The 25,048-nt window shown below is 52.6% G+C and overlaps 1 protein-coding gene across 2 annotated transcripts in view; it reads right to left on the bottom strand.

Annotated features, from left to right (window-relative positions):
• Positions 1 to 2,615: 2,615 nt before the first annotated feature.
• Positions 2,616 to 25,048, bottom strand: part of LOC105464421 (TGF-beta activated kinase 1 (MAP3K7) binding protein 1) — a 34,948-nt gene continuing 12,515 nt past the window's right edge. For both annotated transcript variants that reach the window (XM_011712313.2, XM_011712314.3), the window contains exons 2-11: positions 20,000 to 20,136; positions 19,485 to 19,638; positions 18,276 to 18,362; positions 17,287 to 17,425; positions 15,972 to 16,085; positions 15,166 to 15,277; positions 13,027 to 13,171; positions 7,597 to 7,819; positions 6,326 to 6,488; positions 2,616 to 4,484 (exon numbers count right to left, since the gene is read on the bottom strand). In XM_011712313.2, the coding sequence (XP_011710615.1) occupies positions 4,277 to 4,484; positions 6,326 to 6,488; positions 7,597 to 7,819; positions 13,027 to 13,171; positions 15,166 to 15,277; positions 15,972 to 16,085; positions 17,287 to 17,425; positions 18,276 to 18,362; positions 19,485 to 19,638; positions 20,000 to 20,136 (1,482 nt within the window). In that variant the 3' untranslated portion in view covers positions 2,616 to 4,276. The remainder of the gene's footprint in view (positions 4,485 to 6,325; positions 6,489 to 7,596; positions 7,820 to 13,026; positions 13,172 to 15,165; positions 15,278 to 15,971; positions 16,086 to 17,286; positions 17,426 to 18,275; positions 18,363 to 19,484; positions 19,639 to 19,999; positions 20,137 to 25,048) is intronic.

The raw sequence follows: 25,048 nt of genomic DNA, 5'->3' as shown, positions 1-25,048 counted from the left end.
TCATCGGGATTGGCAGAGATCTGCATCCTTGTCTGGTTCCAAGACAGGGGGCCCAGAAGGAGACTCATGAAAGATGCCCTTGTCAACGGAAATTTCAGGAGCTTGGCCCACAGCCTCTGTCTTCGCTTTGACTGTGAAGAGGCCAGAACCACGCCCTCAGCTAGGCTCTGATGAGGCTGCAGGTAGCGCCGACTCGGTACCTGCTTCCACCAGGGTCCAGACCGAGCCCTCACGGCACAAGAGTGCCCACAGGCATGTAGCGGACAGGTGGACATCTCAGTTAACGCTCTTGTCACCTGTCCCTGACTCTCCATCAGTAGGGCAAGGGCAGGTCTCACTTCTCACAGCTATGGCCATTCGATGTGTTCAGCAGTCTAAGTGGGTCATTGCCTCATTTTGTACATGAAAAACCAGCCGAAGTAACTGCCCAAGGTCACACGACCATTCCCTCCGTCCCTTCCTCCCTGACTCATGCCATGCCTGTGAGAGAGGCTGCTGCGTGCCTGACTGGGACCTAGTGGAATAACAGAGAGAAAGCTCTTATTCCCATGGAGCAGGCGAGAGGAGACACGCATAAAGGCAGAGAGTGTCCTACGAGGAAACAACAGGGAGACGGGCAGTGGGTGGCGGGGTGAGGGGTCAGGGAATGGCTCTCTCCGGAGGGGGCATCTGTGCTAAGACCTGAAGGACAAGAAGGAACCCACAAACAGCACAATTGGGTGCTTTTCCCTTTGATGTCTGAGCAGCCTGGAGTCACTCCATACGGGCCCTGCTGCCCCCACTGCCAATGGCAGAAACACCCTGACATGGGCATCATGGGGAGCCTGCTCTGAAGCTCTGCTCCCGGCTCTGCCGCCAGCTCCTGGCTCATGAGAGAATGAGAGGACCAGACCAGGACGGTATAACTCCTAGTGAAGATGGCTCACAGGTGCTGTGGCGCCCCCAGCCCACCTGCCCCTGTCCCGGGACAATGGGATTTCTGAGGGCTAGGACCTCCGTGGAGCCAGGGACCTAGCTGGGTTTTGGGAGAGACTGATGTTTGTTTTTTGAGACAGAATCTCGCTCTGTTGCCCAGGCTCTGGAGTGCAGTGGCACTATCTTGGCTCACCGCGAGCTCCGCCTCCTGGGTTTACGCTATTCTCCTGCCTCAGCCTCCCGAGTAGCTGGGACTACAGGTGCCCGCCACCACGCCCGGCTAATTTTTTATATTTTTAGTAGAGACGGAGTTTCACCGTGTTAGCCAGGATAGTCTCGATCTCCTGACCTCATGATCCGCCTGCCTCAGCCTCCCAAAGTGCTGGGATTACAGGCGTGAGCCACGGCACCTGGCCGAGACTGATGTCTTTAAGGAACGAGTGGGTAGGGGCAGTGGGTGGGGGATGGGTTTCTCTGGTTCCATCTGATCCTGCCTCAGGCCTTTCCCCATGGAGGCTATGGGAGGCAGACAGGCTGGAGAGGGCCATGTTGGCCCGCCTTGTGTCAGATGCCACATGGGGATGCGGATAGTGACTCTCGCCCAGGACTGCACAGCTCCGCCTGGCTGTGCTGTTCACTTTTCTTACCTTGACTCCTGGTCCCTTAAGTCCTCAAATCCACTCCCGAGCTTCCCCTCTTGGCTGAAACAGCGTCCCTCTCACCTTCATTTCCCTCCAGGAGACAGGTTCAAGTGCAGTAAGTAACACCAAGGCTGGGGACAGGGGACACAAAGCCAACAGCGCAGCACCTGGCCCCACACACTTAGGGCAGAGCAGGTGCTGGGAGAGGCCTGGGGCCTAGAGTTGCATGGTGGCCACTTGTGGCCAGGACTGTGCCTGAACCTGTCTGTGCCTCCGTTATTCACCATGTCTCTCTCGGGTGACAGGGCTGATACCACAGCTCCAGGAGTGTTCAGGGGCCATAGAGGTCCTCAGGACCCCTGGCGGCTCGGCTGGGGAGGCTGACAAGGACAGATCCTGGAAGGAAGCTCTGCAGGCACAGTCCCTGCCCAGCAGAGCGGAGGGGGGGACATCCGGGACCCTCTGACCACACCAGACAGAGCGTGGCTTTGTTCCTAGGCAGATGCACTCTTTTGGTTTCTGTTGCAGAGGCTCTTCTTAGAGGGATGACTTCTTAAGTCCCAGAAAGCAGGATGAAGTGCTCTATGGACTGGGATTTATAGAAGATCCTTCTCCAAAGCAAAACCCAATAAAGCAAACTAGCCGGCAAGAGGGCAAGGCCTCACCCTGGTGACCTGAGCACTGGGTGGGTACAGCACCACTCACACACCAAGACTCTAGGCTCCCTCTCAGCAAGAGTGGAATTGGCACCACAGCCCTGCCACTGGTCATGGGCCACAGGGCTTGGCCTGCAGCAGGGAAAACCCTGCCACCCCCTCCAGATGTGCATGAACACATCTGGGCCTGAGAGTGGGCCTGGGAGGTAACAGGCAAGCCATGTTTCCCCTGGGCTGTGGGGGTGGCAGCGTGGAATGCAGCCAGAAGGCCTGGGTTCAAATCCCAGCCCTGCCACTTAGCAGCCTGGTGAGCGGAGTTCTTGAACCTCCAGGGCAGTGAAGAGGGGAGGCGTCCACCTCCCCGGGCCGCTGCGAGTTACAGGAAACATGAGCAACAGCACTATTAATATCACAATGTGTAATGCCACCATTTATTACTTCTTTACTGCATTAAAAAAGTGACCCTGTTTCTAGAGACCAAACAGCACCACAGAGGCATGCTTGGAAGAGAATTCCTTTTGTTCCCAAGCCTTTGTGACTGACTTTAAATCCTCTCACCTGCAGAACAGAGATGGCTTCAAAGTGGGGGGTGGGGGAGTGAGTGAGGATCCCGGGCTGAGACCTGTTTTTCTTCCATTTCTGCTGTGGATTCCCGCAGCTCCCTGGTTCCACACCAGGCCCTGCTCTGCCGCAGGAAAATGGATTCCTGGGTCACAGAGCGGTCAGGCCTTTGACTTTGCAGAGACCAAGCACCCTGGAGGCTGTGCAACAGTGGCCAGTCGCTGGTGGGCTGGTCTGGGACATGGCGGGCAGGGAGACTGGGAGCTGGGGAGGGCGTGGAGAATCCGGGGGTCCCTGGACACTGACTGAATGGCTCAGGTCTGAGCTCTGACTGCCCCACTGATTGTGTGGCTTGGCCAAGATGCAATTCTCTCAGCCTGCTTCCTCCTCTGAAACAGGAGTGGCAATCCTGGCCGACAGCCCTGGTGGCACCCCCTCCCCACTGAAGGCAGAGAACCTGTGTGAAATAGTCTTAACTCTGGCCCAGGGCCGGGCCGGGCCGACCCTTCTCCTGCGCCTCCCAGGGTAGTGTGTCTCAAAGAACCTCTTCCCTCCTGGAACCATTTTCCACTCTTCTTTCTTTCAAACAAGTCCCCCAGCCTGACTCACAACCCCTGCTTGCTACCCTCAGCCGGTAGAGGACCCTCATCAGTGGTAAAGACAGTTCATCGCAGCCGCCTGCCAGCCTATGGTCTTCGCAGCACCAGAAGGAAAACGCAAGGTGACACCGGCTCACCCTGGCTCAGGCCTGACAAGAGCAGCCCCCGCCTCAGTCTGCCAGGTCCAGTCCCCACCTCTCCCGCATGCCCGGCTCGGGGGAGGCCCAGGCTGCCCTCCTCTGGCAGCTCCAGGTCTCTTAGACCACTTCCCCCTGGCTCCTTTCCACCTGGCCTGCCCCTTCTGTGGCCATCCCAGGTCCCGGATGCTGCCCTGGTCCTCCCGAACGTTTACCACAGATGACAACCAAGGCAGGACCAGGGATGGGGCCCAGGGACAGACGTGGGCACCAGCCTGGGTTCCACTCTGGATGTAAGAGCACAGGGCCGAGAGGCTGGAGAAGCGGGGGGCTACTGTTCCGAGGTGAGGGAGGTGATGGTGGGAGGAGGGGTGGGCTTGGTACAGCAGGGTCTACTGGGCCTGCGACACTCAGGGTTCACAGTGCGCTTCTTCCTGCTCTGCAGGAGGCTGCTGGGAAGGCTCGGGCGGCTTGCAGGACTGCTGCGGCTTCTACACCTGGCCCTCTGCTCTGAGAAAGGGTGATGGTCCTGGCTGAGGCCACCTGCGAGGAAGTGGCCTTCAGCTTCCTGTGTGGTAACAAGGTGTGAACCACAGGTCCAGGCTGCACTCACACCCTCTATTGCCCGGAGAGCCATGAGATAGAGTCTGCTGCGGGCTGAGGACGAGGTGCCTGCTGGCCGCTGTGGCACAGGCAGATGTTAGGAAAAGGCTGGACCCTGTCCTGCCCCACACCAGGCCCTGCTTGGGCTGCATTCCCCGGCTGCCCTATGGTGCCGTCACCACGCTCTGCTCGCCATGGTCCACGCTCCAGAGGCGGTAAAACTCAGCAAAGTCCACGTAGGGCTCAACACGGCCATCCTCGCCAGGCGGGAGCGAGTGGGCGGGCCGGGAGCGGAAGAGGCCCCCGTCGGAGCTGGAGCTGCTGCTCTGCGTGTGCGTGTTGGTGGACTGCAGGGTTAAGGTCGGGCTTTGGCTGCGGGACAAGAGGAGAGGGAGTCAATCAGGAGCAGTCAGGTCAAGGGGGCTGGGGCAGTGTGGGGATAGAATGGCCCCTGCCTCTACCACCCCCTTGGGCCACAGGCCTTTCTGGCAGAGGCAACCATAAGAGCTGGCCCAGCCAGATGCTCTTAGGAAGAGATAAAAAGTCAAGTTTTGAAGCACCAGCTGCATGTGGCTACTTAAATGAACTAAAGGTAAAGAAAATGGGCCAGGCGCAGTGGCTCATGCCTGTAATCCCAGCACTTTGGGAGGCCAAGGCAGGGTGGATCACCTGAGGTTAGGAGTTCGAGGCCAGCCTGGCCAACACGGTGAAACCCCATCTCTACTAAAAATACAAAAAGATTTAGCTGTGCGTGGTGGCACGCACCTGTAATCCCAGCTGCTTGGGAGGCTGAGGCAGGAGAATTGCTTGAACCTGGGAGGCAGAGGTTGCAGTGGGCCAAGATTTTGCCATTGCACTCCGCCCTGGGCAACAAGAGTGAAACTCTGTCTCAAAGAAAAAAAAAAAAAAAAGAAAATGGAACACTCAGTTCAAGTGTCTAATAGCCATAAGTGCTGGAGACGTGGTGACAGGACAGCACCCATGCGAGCACTCCTGCCATCACAGGAAGTTCCCCAGGTGCAGCTGAGCCACCGACTGTCCATTACCATCTCTCTAAACCCTTCCCAACCCAGGCCCTACTCAGCAGGGCGGGCAAGGTGTCTTCTAGAAAACCTTCCTTCGCCCCCTCCCCTTCACTCTCTTCTCATCAGCTGGGTGGGGACAGGCACCCACCTTAAGTCACAGCTGGAACTGCCTGTTAGCGCTGCCCAGCACCAGCAGAGGGCTAGCCCATGGTGGGACCAACTACCATGGCTCAGACGCTGAAGGGAGTGAGGAACATAGGCAGCGGAGGAGGGCGGGTTGTCCTGCCTTGTCTAGGGCCACAGCAGTCCCACTCTGCTTTGTGGACACAGCTGGAGGACTCCTCCAAGCAGCCCGGCAGGGGTACTGGACAGGCCACCCCTACTGCACTCAGGAAGCCCACGGAGCTTGCTCGGTCTGGCAGGCCTTTCTAGCCCTGTGGCAGTAGTCGCAGCATCCACGACTCAGAGGCAGAGGGAAAGGAAGGCCCCCTGATGAGGCAGAGGTAAACAGGCCACCCACCCCCCTCCAGGGCCTTTCTAATTGGCCACATCCTGCACACTCCATCCTCAGAGTGGGCTGGGTGTGGCATCTCTATCATTCCATGCAGGGCTGGAATGTGGAAACCAGATCTGGGTCCCCTGGTGTGGGGGGTGCACATTCTACGGAAGGGAAGGGGGTGGGGTGTACTCAGGCAGGTCTGCGGCTGGACGGGGCCTAGCTGCAACCCCCTCAGGCTGCTGTCTCTACCTCGCCCCCTGCCCAGAAACCACAGAACTCACTTCAAAGCTAAACTTAAGCACATTAGCCAGAAAGCACGGGCTCTGACAAGCCAGTACAGGCCAATGTCCCCAAGCAAGGACACCAAGGGAAGTCACCCCATATCACAGGAAGCCACCCCACATCACACCCAGGTGGGGAATGAAAAGAGAACCTTCCACTGACTGAAACCAGCAGACCGGCCCACAAGAAAATACGAGAAGTAGGCTGGGACCATCAGCCACCTGACCGAAAACCCCACCTGCCTCAGTTTCTAGGGAGACCTCCCTCACCAGGCACGGAGCTGGGGACTTCCAGACCCCAGGGCATCTTATCCACAAGCCTTGGCCCCATGGTCATTTCTGTCCCGGTGCCACAGGGCACCCATGGGGGGACAGGGCTCGGGGTGGCTAAGTGGGGGAGGGACTTACTTGGTGAGGGTCGGGGTGGCTTCATCCAGGGTGGAAGCGCTGTGAGCCCCATTGACCATCTGGCCCTGGGAGGGCATGACAAGGGAGAGGGTCACGCTGGTCTTGCTGGTGCTCTGGGCACTGGAGTATGGCACCGACACAGGGTACACTCGTCCCCCTGCAGCTTTGGGAGGAAGAGAGTGGGGGCTTCAGGCAGTGGCTGAGGAGACACCCGGGTTAACAGGGGCAAAGCTGCTCCCATGGCCTGATGGGGTGGTGCCTGAGGGCTGAGTGTAGGTGGTGGCCATGCCTGGCTCCCCAAGCCCAGAGCGGCCCCCTGCCCCTTGGGACAGCTCAGGAGGAGTGTCCCTTGGCAGAGACTCTTCCAGGCTGGGCTGAGAACTCCTTGTAGCAATAAAGCTAGCAGTAAAGCCTGCTGGTGCTCAAGTTGCCTCAAGGAAAGGGTTACTGCCTGGCTTCCCACGGATGCTTTAATCCAGAGGATAAGTTTGCTCCCAGTTGAGGCTGACCCAATAAAAATATGGTTGCAATAACAACGGCCAAAGAAACTTCAATAACCCTGGTGTCCATGGGAGAACAAATCTGTCTGTGGATGCCTGAGCTTTATCTAAGGTTTGCTTGTTTAAAACAAAGAAAAAGAAATGCAGCCCTCGGGAACCGAAGGTCTTAGTGCTGAGCAGCACTGCGGGGAGCACGGGAGAAAGCAGCCGCCTCTTCTCCTGAGAACTTGGTTGAAGAATGACATAGGTAGAAAGCAAAACGTCCTTCTCCCTGCCCTGCTCCAGTGCAGCCCAGGGACAGACAGGCCCTGGGGCCTGACCATTTGTCCACATGCCTCATCTCTTCCAGGTCCCTTCATTCTTCAGCCTCGGATTCCCCCTCTGGAAAACAGGGGTACCGCCTGTCTTTAGGGTTACCCATGAGGACCGAAGGGAATAATGCAGGCTGTGCGCCTGGCACATGGTAGGCACTCAATCAGTGGTGGCCATCATCTCTACTATGGGGCTTCAGGGCTCTGTGAATTGCTTGCTGGTGCACTCAGGTTCTGGGAGGTTGCCGGGGCAGGTGGTATTAACCTCCATTTAACAGACAAAAAAGCAAAAATCAACATGCAGCTCAGACAGGCTGAAAGTCAGAGAACCTGAATTAGAGCCACTGAGAGCCAGGCCCCCTGACTCCATCTCCGTTTCAAGCAGCCTCGGGGGCTCTGCACCCACCTCTGGCCCCTAGATGGCATCCCCAGGCACTGCCTGTCTGTACAGCACACGTACCTGGGGCCGGGCTCGGTGTGGGCTGGCTCATTTCACCCAGTGGGTAGCCAAAGTTCCTCACCAGCAGGGTCATGTCCTCATGCCGGGGGCAGAACCTGGCACGCTCCCCACCGCTGGCGAAGGTGTCGCTGTGGATGCGCTTCACCCGGTCCACCACGGCCTGGGCCACGGCGTCCAGGGAGGTCTGCTTGGCAAACTCAGTGTCAATCATTGCAGCAATCTCCTGGGGGAGGGGGGAGGAAGAACCTGGTAAGGAACGGAGTGTGGCCTGGGGGGCGTGGGCCATAATCTCAGAGCCTAAAATCAGGAGATTTAGCGGTCAATAGCACAGCAGGTGAAGGAAGTGCCTGCCAGCCAAGTTTGAAATCTGAGCCTTTCAAGGTATTCAGGATAATCCTTCTGGAACTTTCTCATTAGGAAGTGTGTGCCCTTGTAACTGCTCTGATTGTTGGGTACGCACCTCTAGGATGGGGAGAACATCCATCTCACTGGGTGAATATGAGGATTAACTAACAATGCTGTGAGAGCACTCTGTCAGCCACTAAAAAGCCCAGTACCTGCCAGGCACAGTGGCTCGCGCCTGTAATCCCAGCACTTTGGGAGGCCAATGCAGGCAGATCGCCGGAGGTCAGGAGTTTGAGACCAGCCTGCTCAACATGGTGAAACCCCGTCCCTACTAAAAATACAAAAATTAGCTGGGTGTGGTGGCAGGTGCCTGCAATCCCAGCTACTCAGGAGGTTGAGGCAGGAGAATCACTTGAACCCAGGAGGCGAAGGTTGCAGTGAGCCGAGATAGCACCACTTGCACTCCAGCCTGGGGAACAAGAGCGAGACTTCATCTCAAAAAAAAAAAAAAAGCCCAGTAGCAAGTGTCATTATTATGAAACACTCTTTCCTGGAACAAACTTGTTGTAGGCAATGTTATACGTGCTAGGATTTTGCCAGGAACTGGGGATACAGAATGAAAACAGGGTCCCTGACATAAGAAAAGTCCCTGTCCAGTATACAGATGTTCCTCAATTTAGGATGGGGCTATGTCCTGACAAACCCACTGTAAGTTGAAAATATCGTAAGTTGACCAGGCGCAGTGACTCACACCTGTAATCCCAGCACTTTGGGAGGCTGAGGTGGGCGGATTACCTGAGGTCGAGATCGAGACCAGCCTGGCCAACATGGTGAAACCTGGTCTCTACTAAAAATACAAAAATTAGCCAGGCATGGTGGCACATGCCTGTTAATCCCAGCTACTTGGGAGGCTGAGGCAGGAGAATTGCTTGAGCCCGGGAGACGGAGGTTGCAGTGAGCTGAGACTCTGACACTGCACTCTAGCCTGGCCAACAGAGCAAGACTGTCTCAAAAAAAAAAAAAGGCCGGGCGCGGTGGCTCAAGCCTGTAATCCCAGCACTTTGGGAGGCCGAGACGGGCGGATCACGAGGTCAGGAGATCGAGACCATCCTGGCTAACACGGTGAAACCCCGTCTCTACTAAAAAATACAAAAAAACTAGCTGGGCGAGGTGGCGAGCGCCTGTAGTCCCAGCTACTCGGGAGGCTGAGACAGGAGAATGGCGTGAACCCGGGAGGCGGAGCTTGCAGTGAGCTGAGATCCGGCCACTGCACTCCAGCCTGGGCGACAGAGCAAGACTCCGTCTCAAAAAAAAAAAAAAAAAAAAAAAAAGGATCAAAATATCGTAAGTTGAAAAAGCATTTAATGCACCTAACCTACTGAACATCAGCACTTAGCCTAGCCTACCTTAAAATGTGCTTAGAACACTTCTATTAGCCTACAGCTGGGCAAAATCATCTAGTACAAAGTCTATTTTATTAATATATAAGAAAATGTTGAACCTCATGTAATTGTTTTGTTTGTTTGTTTTTTGAGACAGAGTCTCACTCTGTTGCCCAGGCTGGAGTGCAGTGGTATGATCTTGGCTCACGGCAAGTTTCTGTCTCCCAGGTTCAAACAATTCTCCCGCCTCAACCTCCTGAGTAGCTGGGATTACAGGTGTGTGTCACTATGCACCAGATAATTTTTTGTTGTTGTTGTATTTTTAGTAGAGATGGTGTTTCACCATGTTGGCCAGGGTGGTCTCAAACTCCTGACCTAAAGTGATCTGCCCGCCTCGGCCTCCCAAAGTGCTGGGATTACAGGCGTGAGCCACCACACCCAGCCAAATCTCATGTAATTTATTGAGTACTGTATTAACAGTGAAAAACAGAATGGTTGTAGGGGTATTGGAGCACGGTTCCCACTGAATATGTATCACTTTTGCACCATCGTAAAGTTTCTTTTGGGCTGGGGTAGGAGGGCTGGGGCAGGTAATAGGAAATGGCCTGCACCTGGTCCTGGTGGGCTCAGTTTCATCACTAAGCAGCAACATCACCTCCAGCAAGACTCTGAACTCTATAAACCCCAAATTCCCTATTCTACGTGGAAGTAAGCCCCTGTCCCTCTATGTTATAAGGCTACTGGAAGGAATGGTAAGCTTATATAACAGGTGAAGAAATCAGAACACAGGCTGGGCATGGTGGCTAACACCTGTAATCCCAGAACATTCGAAGGCCGAGGCAGGTGGATCATCTGAGGTTAGGAGTTCAAGACCAGCCTGGCCAACATGGCAAAACCCCATCTCTACTAAAAATACAAAAATTAGCCGGGTGTGGTGGTGGCACATGCCTGTAGTCCCTCCCAGCTACTCAGGAGGCTGAGGCAGGAGAATCACTTGAACCTAGGAGGCGGAGGTTACAGTGAGCCGAGATTGCACCACTGCACTCCAGCTTGGCCAACAGAGCAACACTCCATCTCAAAAAAAAAAAGAAATCAGAACACAGGGACCGGGACCAGGGGATAGTTAGGCACTTGAGACTTTTTTGAAGTAAATCTGCATCCAATCCAGCAATCCACTACTGGGCATCTACCCAAAGGAAAATAAGTCATTATATGAAAAAGATACTTGCACACATATGTTTATAGCAGCACAATTCACAATTGCAAAGATGTGGAACCAGCCTAAGTGGCCACTGACTAATGAACAGATAAAGAAAATGTATTTATAAACTATGGAATACTACTTAGCCAGTAAAAGGAAAGAAAGAATGTCTTTTGCAGGAACTTGGATGGAGATGAAGGCCATTATTCTAAGTAACACAGGAGTGGAAAACCACAAACTGTACGTTCTCACTTATAAGTGGGAGCTAAATGATGAGTATGCACAGGCATACAGAGTGATACAATGGAACTTTAGAGACTCAAGGTGGGAGGGTGGCAGGGGTGCTAGGGATAAAACACCATACATTAGTTACAGTGTACATTACTTGAATAACTGGTGCACTAAAATCTCAGAATTCACCACTACATAATTCATCCCTATAACAAAAAATACTAGTACCTCAAAAGCTATTGAAATAAAAATTTACACATTTTAAAGAAGACTTTTTCCTCATGATATTGATTGATTGATTGAGAAGGAGTCTTGCTCTGTTGCCCAGGCTGGAGTGCAATGGCACAATCTCGGCTCACTGCTACCTCCACCTCCCAGGTTTAAGTGATGCTCCTGCCTCAGTCTCCCAAGTGGCTGGGATTACAAGCGCCTGCCACCATGCCCGGCTAATTTTTGTATTTTTAGTAGAGATGGGGTTTCACTATGTTGGCCAGGCTGGTCTCGAACTCCTGACCTCAAGTGATCCACCTGCCTCAGCTTCCCAAAGTGCTAGGATTACAGGCATGAGCCACCGTGCCCGGTCAATACATGACTTTTAATTAAAAATGACAAAGCAGGCTGGGCACAGTGGCTCATGCCTATAACCCCAGCATCCTGGGAGGCCAAGGGAGGAGGATCGCTTGAGACCAGGAGTTTGAGATTAACCTGGGCAATACAGTGAGACCCTGTCTCTACCAAAAAAACAAAACAAAACAAAACAAAAAACAACCAAAATTAGCCAGGTGTGGTGGCACACACCTATAGATCCAGCTACTCAGGAGGCTAAGGCTGGAGGATCGGTTCAACTCAGAAGGTTGAGGGTGCAGTGAGCCGTGATCACACCACTGCACTCCAGTCTGGGTGACACGGCGAGTCTTAAAAAAAAAAAGTCAAAGCAGAAAAGGTTATCTTCCTACAAGAATCACAGACAGGAGGAGGAACACAAACTAAACTTATCTTAGCCAGTCAGCAACCCAAGGTGGTCAGGGAAAGGCAGTTTTCCTTTGAGATCATCCCTAACATGACTGTCTTGAAGTCACACTTTGGTGACTCCAAGGTGTAAGAAAAATAAGCAGCCCCCTAGCTGAGGGCCTATGTTTACCACGCCTAACCTCACTGCGATCTCACAAAGGTAGATGTTACCATCCCCACTGTAGAAACGAGAAGTGAACTGCCAGGTGTAGTGGCTCACGCCTGTAATCCCAGCACTTTGAGAAGCCAAGGTGGGTGGATCATGAGGTCAGGAGTTTGAGACCAGCCTGGCCAACATGGTGAAACCATTTCTACTAAAAATACAAAAATTGGCCAAGCGCAGTGGCTCACGTCTGTAATCCCAGCACTTCGGGAGGCTGAGGTGGGCAGATCATGAGGTAAGGAGATCGAGACCATCCTGGCTAACATGGTGAAACCCCATCTCTACTAAAAATACAAAAAAATTAGCCAGGCGTGGTGGCGGGCGCCTGTAGTCCCAGCTACTCGAGAGGCTGAGGCAAGAGAATGCGTGAACTCAGGAGGCGGAGCTTACAGTAAGCCGAAATTGCACCACTGCACTCCAGCCTGGGCAACAGAGCGAGATTCCGTCTCAAAACAAAAACAAAAACAAAAATTAGCCGGGCGTGGTGGCAGACACCTGTAATCCCAGCTACTTGGGAGGCTGAGGCAGAGAATTGCTTGAACCCGGGAGGCAGGGATTGCAGTGAGCCGAGATCATGCCACTGTACTCCAGCCTGGGTGACAGAGTGAGACTCTTGTCTCAAAAAACAAACAAACAAACAAAAAAGAAATGAGAAGCAAACTGTAAATTGTCTGCCACTCAGGGAGGGCAGTAAAGCCGCCAGACCCTTGGCAGGAAGTGATGGGTGTGGGAGGGACTCTGCAGCCACAGCTCTGTGCAGCAGGCCACATCTCTTTCTGTGCTCTCTTCCTGGCCCTGGCCCCTTCCTGGCCGTCCCACAGTAATGCTGTGCCCATGGCAATTCACATCCATCTCCCCCTCGTCCCTTCAGGCCTTGCTCAGGCTCTGGGGACTAACACTGCTTCAAGCCTAAAATGAGTCAAGTTTTTGAGTGGGATGGGTGTTTTTAGAGCTCTGGGATCTCCTTCCCCCAGCTTTGAACCCAGGGATGTCTGGTGATGGCCTCTGAGAATCACAGCTCTAGAAGGCAGGGTGAGCACATCGCCGTGCAAGCCAGCCACGCTCGCCAGCTGTGGGCTTGGCTGGACCCAACTCACCTGGTTGGCCTGCCCAGGCCCATGGGCTGCCTCTAGGGCCTTGTACAGCCCCTCTGACATCAGCACCAGGAAGCCCGTCACCCCATCCAGTGGCTGTGCCCCGTGGATTTCTGGCTCTGCGATGATTGGTTTGGACTTGGCGGCACTATGGGGAGAGAGTGGAAGGAAGAGCTTTGCTTGGAACAGCACCCAGGTGGATGCTGATTCTGCTGAGAATCTATGCCCAGAATGTAAAATAAAACACACAACCTGACAAGAGGAAAAGAGAGAAAGAGAAGGTCAGAAAAATAGACCCATCTTCTTATAGCAGCTGCTGAAATAAAGCTTGGAGGGCCATAAAAACTGGCAGGCAGCTAAGGTCAGGATGACAATGGTTGAATGCCCGACTCTGGCCTGTTCCATACATCCTGTTCACAGGGCCTGGTGGTGGCAGGGCAGGGCGTGGGATAGCAAGAGGGAGGGGTTATCCCTGGGAGCCCACGCCTCTTGCTATCATTTGGGCTTTTCCAAAACAGGTGGCTGAGACCCGAGATACTCTCCACGTGTACAGGGATCCTTCAGTGACTGGGGTCAGAGTCATTACATGCCAGTACACGTGTGTGCACATGGAGGTAAGCACATGAGGAGGTGCTGGCAACACCAGCCAGAAGAGCGGAGTCTAAGAACTTCCTGAGGGTCCGTCAACCAAGGCTGGGTCCTGAGAGCTGTCATTACACAGAATGACACCAGCCTAACTGCAGGTGAGCAGAATGAAGAGATGGGTACCTTTAGTGAGGGGTGTGTAAACGTATCTCCAAACTCATCAAGTTGTATGCATGAAATATGCACAGCTTTGTGTATGTCAATTATACCTTAGGGTTTAAAAAAAAGGAAAAGAGGGAGGGGCAGGACACACCAGCACCTGGGTGTTCTGAAAAGGATGCGGGCTCCTTGGCCCACATCACACACACACACACACACACACACACACACACACACACACACACACAGAGACACCGTGTGTGTATACGTGCATGTGGCCAAATTTTGGAGCAGGAGACACAAGAAACTAGCAGTCTCTGGCGAGGGGGTGAGGCAGCGAGTTCTGGAGCTTGGGGCAGGAAGACTTCCTTTCCCTGTACAGGCCCCAGCACTGTCTGAAGTGTTTTATACAATGGATGTACTTTCCAATAAAGGAAACAGGACCCCACAAATTAGGGACAAACATTCGAAACTCAATTGCCTAGACTGCGTGAGGGCAAGGAGTTCTAACGTGCACTTTCTAGGCCATGAGGACTGGCCTCTGCTGATGGGAACTCTGGCTTTGGGAACAGCCATGACATTAAATGCTGTGTTTGCATCATGCAAGTGGACGTGCCTATCTCCCCAACCAACACTTCACATACAGGTTACCGGGTGGTTAAGGACACATATTCCAAATTCAGGCTGCCTGAGTTCAACCCCATGACCAGGGTGGGCTGTCTGGTAACTCCATGCCTCAGTTTCCTCTTATGAAAATGGCTCTAGGGTGATGGCAGTGACTGCCTCAGGGAGCCTGAGTAGGAAATACATAAAAGAAGTTACACCCAGAGCTCTGCACGGGCTCAGCCTCATGATGATGACTGCCCATTGTGCTGCCATGAGCACTGGGATGACACCCAGAGGACGTGTCCTCAGAGGGAAATACACAATTCATCTCACACCTCTGCTGCAGCCATGGGCGGCACGGACCAACAGGCCTGGTCCGTCCATCCCATGCCAACTCTGGCTTCGCCTGCCTCCCTTGTGGCACTAGTTGCCTCAGCTTTGCCCCAGCTCCTCAACTCCACCCCTCGTCTCTACAGTACCCAACTCCTGGCCTGCTGGGCCTAACCTGCCCCAAACCAACCTCTCTGGGAGGAAGAAAAGAGTCTGCTTGGGCTCTGAACTACTTTGACTGTACGTCTGTTACTGGGGTCTATAGTGTGCGTCTGCCCCAGGCCTTCTGGACCTTTTTTTTTTTTTTGAGACAGGGTCTTGCTTGTTGCCCAGGCTGGAGTGCACTGGCATGATCATGCCTCACCGTAGCCTCGACCTCCCGGCACAATCAATCCTCCCATCTTGGCCTTCCTAGTACCTTCTGTTCTTTCAACCACAAGGGACAGCTGGGCTGGCACCTACCTGAGAAGGTCAATGTCCGTGTAGCCATATTTGACCTTGTAATCCCCAATCCGCCGGGTGCTCTCCTGCCCACAGATGATCCCCACCTGCTTGATCTTCCCGGCGTCCAAGCCTATGGAGGGAAACAATGCAATAATCCTGCTCCTTGTTCACAAAGAGGAACAAAAAGAAGGGGACAGAGACACAGCCATGAGAAGAAGGCAATAAGGACCCACTGAATAGGAAATGAAGACAACACCAGGACTCTTGGGAGAGCAGCTGACCCAAAGTCCCTGGTGTCCTCAGTCCCCATGCCCATCACAACATGCCTCACTCAGAGCCCCTCCTCCAGGCACCACCCAGCACGGAGCAGCTTGCCTGCCATCTCCCTGCCCATCCCGTGTGCCCCACATCTGCCTGGAGCTCACTGGGAAGGGAAGGAGCAGCTTGGCAGCAGCTGGGCTCCCTGGACTTCTTTGGCCTCTTTCAGTCTCCATCAGCAACAGTAAATGCCTCCTGTGTGCCAGGCACTCCAGGAAGAGTTTCACATGCACTAACTCTGAATCCTCCTAGCATCCCGGGGCAGGTTACTATTATCCTTATTACACAGGGTCGGGGGGAACGGAGGCACAGAAAACTTAAGTAAGTTCCAGTCACCAACCAGTAAGCAGCAGAGCTGGGATTGAACCCCAGGCAGACTGGCCAGGGAGCCCAAGGTTGCAGCCCCTCTACCACACGCCTCTCTACCAAAGGCAGGTGAAGGGTGAGCCCACAGGGATCAGCTTCCACTCCCACTCACCCCTCAGCCAGGTATTCTCCCCACTTACCCAGCTGCGAAAGGCGGAAGAGCTCATCCTCGTTCTCTGTGGTGTGGTCCACGTTCAGCTGTGTCACCTGCAACCCATCCACTGTCGATTTACATAAAAGTGCACGGTTTGTACCTGTGGCGGAATGTGAACAGCTAAGCAAAGACCACGCACAGAGAGAAATAGGACATACTGGGAAGGCAGAGAGGGAAAAGGCAGGCATCTCACACGTGGAAATACCTGAAATGGGCAAAACAGGCTCAGACCAACGGGGTGAGTCACCAGTTAGGGACAGTTGATGATACAAAGGAATTGGGTTTAACTTTTTCAGTGTAATCACAGGATTATGATCTTATAAAACAGAACTCTTCTCTAGAGATACAGACTGAAATATTTACAGATAACATGACAGTGACTGGTGTTTGCTTCAAAATAGCGAACGTGGGGACAAAAGGCCACAGGTAAAAGGCGGCTGGCCACAGCTGATAACTGCTGGGGTTGGCGATGGGCACATGAATGTTCATTAAATATCATATCAGTCACTCTATTGTTCTATATTGTGGAAAATTTTCCACTAGAGTATTAAAAAAAAAGGCAGTGTCATCAGAGGGGTCTCCACAGAGTTCTTTCTTTCTTTTTTTTTTTTTTTTTGAGGCGGAGTTTCGCTCTGTCTCCCAGGCTGGAGTGCAGTGGCCGGATCTCAGCTCACTGCAAGCTCCGCCTCCCGGGTTTACGCCATTCTCCTGCCTCAGCCTCCCGAGTAGCTGGGACTACAGGTGCCCGCCACCTCGCCCGGCTAGTTTTTTTTGTATTTTTTAGTAGAGACGGGGTTTCACCATGTTAGCCAGGATGGTCTCGATCTCCTGACCTCGTGATCCGCCCGTCTCGGCCTCCCAAAGTGCTGGGATTACAGGCTTGAGCCACCGCGCCCGGCCTCCACAGAATTCTTTCTACTGTAACCTGCACCTACCTGTCTGGCTTCTCACAAACCCCAATGCCCCTGTCACCTAGCCCCATCTCGCAGCTGTTCATGGGAATGCTGGTTGGTTTGTCATGGCCAGGTAACCTCTTCCAGAAGCAGCGGCCCCGACTCGCCCAGAACGAGTTAAGAAGCAGAATAGGGACTAAAGGCCAGGACGCCTGCCTCCCATCCCGTCCCTTCTCCCTTCCAGCTGGGACTGAGGCATCACTGTGGAGAGGGACATACCCAAACGGTTTCAGGAGACTGGCTTTAAAGTGCGTGAAGTCTCTGGAAAGCAGATTGTCAAATAGCGCACCAGCCCCTGTGGCTGACCTCTCCCCAGCCCTCCCCGCCCTGGGACAAGAGGGGGCTCACCAACATTGGCGACGTAGAGCTTGTTGTTGAGAAGGACTGCCACAACAGCCATGGCCCCTCCCGAAATTTCCCTCTCCAGCGTCTTCAGTCTCTCAAGGATCTTCTGATACTGAGGAGGCAGCTGGTGCTGGGGCACCCCCTACAACCGTCAGCAGAGGGTCAGGGCAGGACGGAACTCTGGACCATCCTCCCAGCCTCTCCCTCTCTATTCTTTTTTTTTTTTTTTTTTTTTGAGACGGAGTCTCGCTCTGTCGCCCAGGCTGTAGTGCTGTGGCCAGATCTCAGCTCACTGCAAGCTCCGCCTCCCGGGTTCCCGCCATTCTCCTGGCTCAGCCTCCCGAGTAGCTGGGACTACAGGCACCCGCCACCTCGCCCGGCTAGTTTTTTTTTTTTTATTTTTTAGTAGAGACGGGGTTTCACCGTGTTAGCCAGGATGGTCTCGATCTCCTGACCTCGTGATCCGCCCATCTCGGCCTCCCAAAGTGCTGGGATTACAGGCTTGAGCCACCGCGCCCGGCCTCCCTCTCTATTCTTAAGAGCAAAGATCCGAGGGCCCGGAGGACAGACAGACAGATGGTCCACGGCACAGCCAGGATGAAGCCTGCTCTGCAGTTCCAGGGCGAGGTTCCTCCAGGAAAGCCGGAGATGACCTAACTCACAGCACGGAGGTCAGTGCTCCAGGTGGCAGTGGGCGATGTGAGCAGGTGGGTGACAAGGGTGGGGACCCATTCAGGTTAAACGACTGGGAAAAGCCCTTTCTCATGCCCACCACTGCCCAGCCACTGCTGAGCTTCAATGTGCAGCTGCCCACAGCAGGGCAGTGAGGTCCCTCATCTGTGGCCACCCACCAGGGTCCCCCATCAGGAACTGCTCCCTCCCTAACTCCTGCTGCTCTGGCCCAGTAATGTCAAGACAAAGTAGATGAGTCCACGCTCCCTGCAAAGCTGGGCCTGGACTTGACTCCCCTGGGTGTCAGCTGGGGAAATTACCTCTGGCAGTTGCGACTGGAGGCTTGCCTTCTCAGCCAAGGCATCATCAATGGACTCCAGGAAGCTCCTCTCTACCACATCGAAGGCCTAGAGGGACACAGGACAGGGCAAAGGCTGGTTCAAAACACCACTGTCACTGGTGCTAAAATGCCCTCTATTCATAATAGCAACAGGTTCGCTGTATTCACTGCAGGTCCTCGTGTGATGGGGCTTTCCACGTGACAGTCCTGCCTCTGGCCCAGCACTGCAAGGCACCAGCTGCTTCCTGGAGATCACTGTCTTTGACAAAGCCCTTCAGCCCTGCACGGGTGTGCGCCCTGCAGAGGGCTGGGGCAGGAGACAGTGCGGAAGCTAAGAGCAAAGGCTTGGCATAGGGCCGGCTGGTGTGACCTCTGGCCCCCTCACTCTCACACAATGGAGGTTAAGTGTTGTTCCGGGGCTGAGGTAAGACAGTACACCCTGGCACTCAGCAAGGCACCTGCTCAGAGAAACTGCCAGGCCTATGACAGCTCATATGATTACTACAACTTCTTCCTGGGAGCCTTCTGTCAAACCCTGCTGGCCCCAGGACACTAGTGACACTGACACCTTCTCCCCAGTGTGAGATCTGCTGAGAATCACTGGCAAGGGAGCCTGAGGCTGTGAAGGGCAGGAAAAGGCTGGCACCACTGTTCTCCAGGAACAGAAGCCCACCCTCTCATCTAACATGGGCCTGAGACGTGCTCCTGAAAGGAGATGCCGGGAGGAAAGCTCCCAACAGCACAAGCAGAAACGTGGAACCAGACAACTAGGGCAGCAGCCCCTTAGAAGCGGGAGGCAAGGTCTTTCCTGAACGCCCAGGGATGCCTCCTGCACCTGGAGGCTGAGCACCTGACCACACAGGAAAGAAAGGGGTAGCTCTAAATGACCCCATTTCTACCAGGCCTTGCCCTGTTCCCACCTCACACTTCTCTCCAAGCTCACATCCCTAAATGCCCCCCGTCTCCAGCATTACCTCCCCTGCCAGCCATTGAAGGCCTGCTGCTCACTGGCTGGTCCTGGACTCCTGTTGGGTTGGGGGGGCCTTCGCTGGGAGCTGTTCCTCTACCGGGGTGAAGGGGCCAGCGGGATCTTCACACCAACCCTGGCAACATGCTAGCGGTGCAGGGCCCAAGCCCTGGGGTGGGGGACATGATGTGGCTGGGTCACTGCCAGCCCCGGCACCATTACCTGCAGCAGCACGCGCCGCACGTCGGCCTCGGCGTGCTCGGCATTCAGCTGGCCCAGTAGGAGCTCTGCGGACAGCCGCTGGGCCACAAAGTTGGTCACCCGGTTGCCATCGTAGCCGTTGAAGACCCCATACAGGAAGCAGTTGTTCTCACTCCTGGAAGAGGGAGAGGGCAGAGGGAAGCCTGAGGCCAGGGTCTCATGGAGGTGGAGGGAGAAAGGGAAGGGAATTGGGGGAGGCTAAAGCTACAGAAGCTGCAGCTTCAGGGGCCCTCTTGGGTCCCCTGCTTTGGCCATCATTTCACTCTGGCTATGACCTTCTGGGATACCCCCCACCCCATGCTCATGCTACCCCATCAGAGCAGGCCCAGCAGTGTAAAGGACAGCAGCAGAGGCCGCCTCTCACCGGCCACATGTCACTGGCAAGCCCATACGAGAAAGCTACAAGGTCGGTGTCTTTCCTTGCTTGCAAACCAACCAACTCCCTGGGCCCAACACAGAAACGCTGGCACACACACCTGAACTTGAGCCAGCTGTCCTCTGGCGGGTGGCTCTCAGTGCCCTTGCCATCAGCAGAGTAGCTGCGGTTGGAGGCTGAGCCAACCCCAGAGAGGTGGCAGAGTGGCAGGTCATCTGTCCAGCTTGGCTGCTGCTCCTGGGGAAGGACACCAGGAAGCCGTGAGGTGCCACCACGTCTGCAGGGTAGACCCCACCTCACCTGCTGCTTCTGCAACAAAAAACTAGCAGGCCCGCAGCCCTACACAGAGGGTTCCACTTCCTTCTGAAAAACAATAATGTTTGTATGAACAGACACCTGCAGAAGGGTTTGCTGTGTTTATGGCTAATCTACAAACTGGTTCCCCAGGAAAACGGAAAGACTTCAGCATTCCCAAATGTAAGGCACAGCAATGGCCTCCAGGAGTGAGCTGTTATGAAACCTAGTGAAACACACAAATGTCGCAGACTCTAGGCAGGAAACTCTGGGGACCCCACCTCTTACTGCACTGGCTCCAAAAGCACACCAGAAAGGAATCCCTTGAGCACTGGTTACCAACACTGCAGGCTGCAGGCCCCACCCTCAGAATGACTGATCTGGGCAGGGCCCAGGACACCTGCAGCACAAGCCGCTCCCCATGGGTGATACTTTCAGGTGATCTAAGACCCAGCCTGGAGAAACTCCAACTTATAAGCTAGTCTCAGTCACTCTTCTGGCACTGGGACCTCCAAGTGCCAGGGAGAGTAACTGAGACTGGCTTTTAAGTCAGAGTTTATGAGCTGGTTTATAAGACATCCTCATGCCACTCCCAGAGTCCTCTCCCATCTCCCCTGCCACATCCTTCCCTCCCAGTCTTGAATGCCTGCAGCCCTGTCCATCCCCTGCTCTTTGCCTCCACATGAACACCCCCCTTCTTCTTCCCTAGCAATTCCCTGGGTCCTTCGGGACTCTCTGGCTCAGAAGTCACCACCTCCAGGAGGTCTTCCTTCAAGATGACCCTCCCCAGGATTGGCTGATGGCCCTCTCATGTACCCCAACGGCACCCTGGTCCCAGCACCCCTACCTGTCTGCAATGCCCATTCCACCCCACAGGATCTCAAACCAGGCTGTTCAGCATAATCACTGCAGAGCTTTAAACACACTCACACAGCGGTCCAGGCCCTGGCCCCAGCCCCGGCCCAAACGCAATTTCTGAATTTCCCAAATCTCCCTAGGATACCTCCTGAGCATCCGTATTTTTTAAGCCCCAGGTGCGATTTGACGCGAGGCCCAGGTGCGATTCCCTGTCTCTCCCGGAAAGCTTGCCCCAAATCTGGCCTCCTACCTGAGAACTGCGCCTTGTTCACAGGGGCACTCCCAGGACCACCGTGCAGAACTAGAGCAACCTGGAATAACTGGGAGAACCACAGTCCAATTTCGGGGAAAATAAAATTTGTATTGGCTGGGTGCAGTGGCTCACGCCTGTAATCCCAGCACTTTGGGAGGCTGAGGTGGGCAGACCATTTGATGTCAGAAATTCGAGACCAGCATGGCCAACCTGGTGAAACCCCAACTCTGTCTCTGTTAAAAACACACAAAAATTAGCCAGGCATGGCAGTGTAAGCCTGTAATCCCAGCTACTGGGGAGACTGAGGCAGGAGAATTGCTTGAACCCAGGAGCCGGAGATTGCAGTGAACCGAGATCATGCCACTGTACTCTAGCCTGGGTGACAAGAGTGAGATTCTGTCTCAAAAAAAAGGAAAAAAGTATTGAAAGCTTTACTGAAATATTAAACAAACACAAGCTAGAGCAACCAGATAAGAGAAAGAAATACAGGGCATCCAAATTGGCAAGGAAGACGTGAAATGATCCTTGTTTGCAGATGATATAATCTTACATTTGGAAAAACCTAGACTCCACCAAAAAACTATTAGAACTGATTAAACAAATTCAGTAAAGTTGCAGGATATGGGCCGGGTGCAGTGGCTCACACCTGTAATCCCAGCACTTTGGGAGGCCCAGGCAGGTGGTTCATGAGGTCAGAAGATCGATACCATCCTGGCTAACACGGTGAAACCCCGTCTTTACTAAAAATACAAAAAATTAGCCGGGCGCGGTGGCGGGCACCTGTAGTCCCAGCTACTCGGGAGGCTGAGGCAGGAGAATGGCGTGAACCCGGGAGGCGGAGCTTGCAGTGAGTCGAGATCATGCCACTGCACTCCAGCCTGGGCGACAGAGCGATACTCAGTCTCAAAAAAAAAAAAAAAAAAAAAGTTGCAGGATATGAAATCAACATGCAAAAATCAGTAGCATTTCTATATGCCAACAGTGAATAATCTGAAAAAGAAAGAAAATACACACAGATACTGTGGGCAGCTTCTTACAAGTTATTGTTGAGTCTTCCAGAAAGGATGTGGAAACCACTTCAACAGGCTTTTGCAACCAGATATGTAAAAAGCCTGTGGTTAGCTTTTGTGGCAAATTGTAGCTTCTGTTTAGTTATATACCGACAGGAGTGACTTCTTTTTTTTTTTCATTTAATTGGTTTTATTCTGCATTTATCTATTTTGGTGCTTCAGTTCTACATTTTGCACCCTGGAGCAACTTCTGCAGGGTGTGGGAGTTTGTTTTATTTTTACATTAACATGGAGTAAAACTGGCTTTTGAGGCACGCACATCTGTGAATGTTGACACATGTAGAGATGTGTGTAACTACCACCTCTCTCAGGATACAGGGCAGCTCCACTCCCAACACACTCCCTCCCCTAATCCCTGGCAACCTATTTTCCACTGCTATGGCTTTGTCTTTTTAAGAATGTCATATTAAACGCCAGGTGCAGTGGCTAATGCCTGTAATCCCAGCACTTTGGGAAGCCAAGAGGGGCTGATCACTTGAGGTCAGGAATTTGAGACCAGCCTGGCCAATGTGGCGAAACCCTGTCTCTACTAAAAGTACAAAAATCAGCCGGGCGTGGTGGCGTACACCTGTAATTCCAGCTACTCAAGAGGCTGAGGCACGAGAATCACCTGAACCCGAGAGGCAGAGGTTGCCATGAGCCGAGACTGCACGCCACTGCACTCCAGCCTGGGTGACGGAGTAAGACTCTGTCTCCAAAAAAAAAAAAAAGAATGTCACATAAGAAACGATGCAGTAAACATGATCACCTGAGACTGGCTTTTTTCACTCAATATTATGTCTCTAAGATTCATCCAAGTTGTTGGCTTGTGTGCACCAATAGTCTGTTTCTCTCTTTTGTAGAGTAACATACCATTGTTTGGATGTAGTATAGTTTGTCCATCCATTCATCCACTGAAGGACATTTGGGCTGTTTCGTTTCTTATAATTACGAAGAAATGTGCTATAAATATTCATGTACAGGTTTTTGTATGAACGTAACTTTTCATTTATCCAGGGTAAATACCTAGGAGTGAGAGGGCTGGCTCATGTGCTAAGTATATGTTTAACTTTATAGGAACATGCCGAACTGTTTTCCAGAGTGGCTGAACCATTTGCATTTCCAATGCTGAGTTTTGGCTGCTCCACGTCCTTGCCACCATGTGGTATTGTCTTTTTCTTTTTCTGAATTTAGATATTCTAAGAGGTGGGTAGTGGTATCTCATCGTGGCTTTAATCTGCACTTCCTAACGGCTAACGACATTGAGTATCTTTCATGTTTATTTGGCACGCACTCATCCTCTCTGGCGAAACGCAAGTTTTTTCCCCGTTTTTAAATTACGTTATTTTCTTAACTATTGTGTTCTAGGAGTTCTTTTTATTTGTAACTTAGTATTTCATTCACTCAAGTAGTGTCTTTCGCAGAGCAAAAGGTTTTAGTTTAGATGAAGTCCATTTAATCAATTTTTTCTCTTTCATGGTTCACGCTTTTGCAGTCATGTTTCTGAACCCTCTGTCCAGCCCCAGGTCACGAAGAGTGCCTATGTTTTTTCCTAAAAGTTTTATAGTTTTACATTTTACATTTAGATCTGTGATCCATTTTGAATTAATTTCTGTGTAAGGTAGGAAGGAGGTTTAGGTCCATTTTTTTTTCATTCCGATATCCAATCATTCCAACACCATTTGTTGAAAAGACTAGCTTTTCTCCATTGAACTGTGTGGGTCTACTTCTAGACTCTATTCTGTTCCTGTGATCGGTGTGTCTACCCCTCCACCAATACTACATTCTTGATTACCGTCGCTTTACTGTAAGTCTTAAAATTGGCTACTGTGAGTCTCCTAATCTTATTGCTCTTTTTCAAAATTGTTTTGGCTATTTGAGTTCCTTTGCCTTTTCATATAAATTTTAGAATCAGCTTGCTTATATCCACAAGTCTTGTTGGGATTTTTATTGGAACTGTTTTAAATCTACAGATCAATTTGGAGAAAACAGACATTGTCACCATGTTGAGCCTTCTAATCCATTAACATAGTGTGTCTCTACACTTATTTATGTCTTCATTAGGTGACTTTTATTTATTTTTATTAACACAATTTTACCACAAGGTCTGAAAAGCTACTAATGCCTTCCAATAGCCTTTGAAAACAGACACTATAACCAAAACCTACTAATGGAAATGAAAAAAAAAAGGGAGATGAAATGACAATAAGTGCTAGCTGAGCCAAGTATGTCATGACTAAATAAAAAAATTTAAAAAAGTAGAAATGGCAACAATAGGCCTGGAATTCTGCTCAGCTCCTCATAACACCAGGCTTAAATTTAACACATTCAGTTCAAGCAACGCCAAAAGAAAAACCGCTGGCCTGGCGCAGTGACTCACGCCTGTAATCCCAGCACTTGGGGAGGCTGAGGCAGGTGGATCACTTGAGGTCAGGGGTTTGAGACCAGCCTGGGCAATGTGGCAAAATCCTGTCTCTACTAAAAATACAAAAATTAGCCAGGCGTGGTGGTGCGTGCCTGTAATCCCAACTACTCAGGAGGCTGAGGCAGGAGAATCGCTTGAATGCAGGAGGTGGAGGTTGCAGTGAGCTGAGATCATGCCACTGCACTCCAGCCTGGGTGACAGAGTGAGACTCAGTCTCAAAAAGAAGAAGAAAAACGGCTTCGCAGCAACACAAAATTGGGTCTAGTTATA

The sequence above is a fragment of the Macaca nemestrina genome, chromosome 15 (assembly GCF_043159975.1).
Source record: "Macaca nemestrina isolate mMacNem1 chromosome 15, mMacNem.hap1, whole genome shotgun sequence".
NCBI lineage: Eukaryota > Metazoa > Chordata > Mammalia > Primates > Cercopithecidae > Macaca > Macaca nemestrina.
This window is presented reverse-complemented; position numbering and strand designations above follow the sequence as displayed.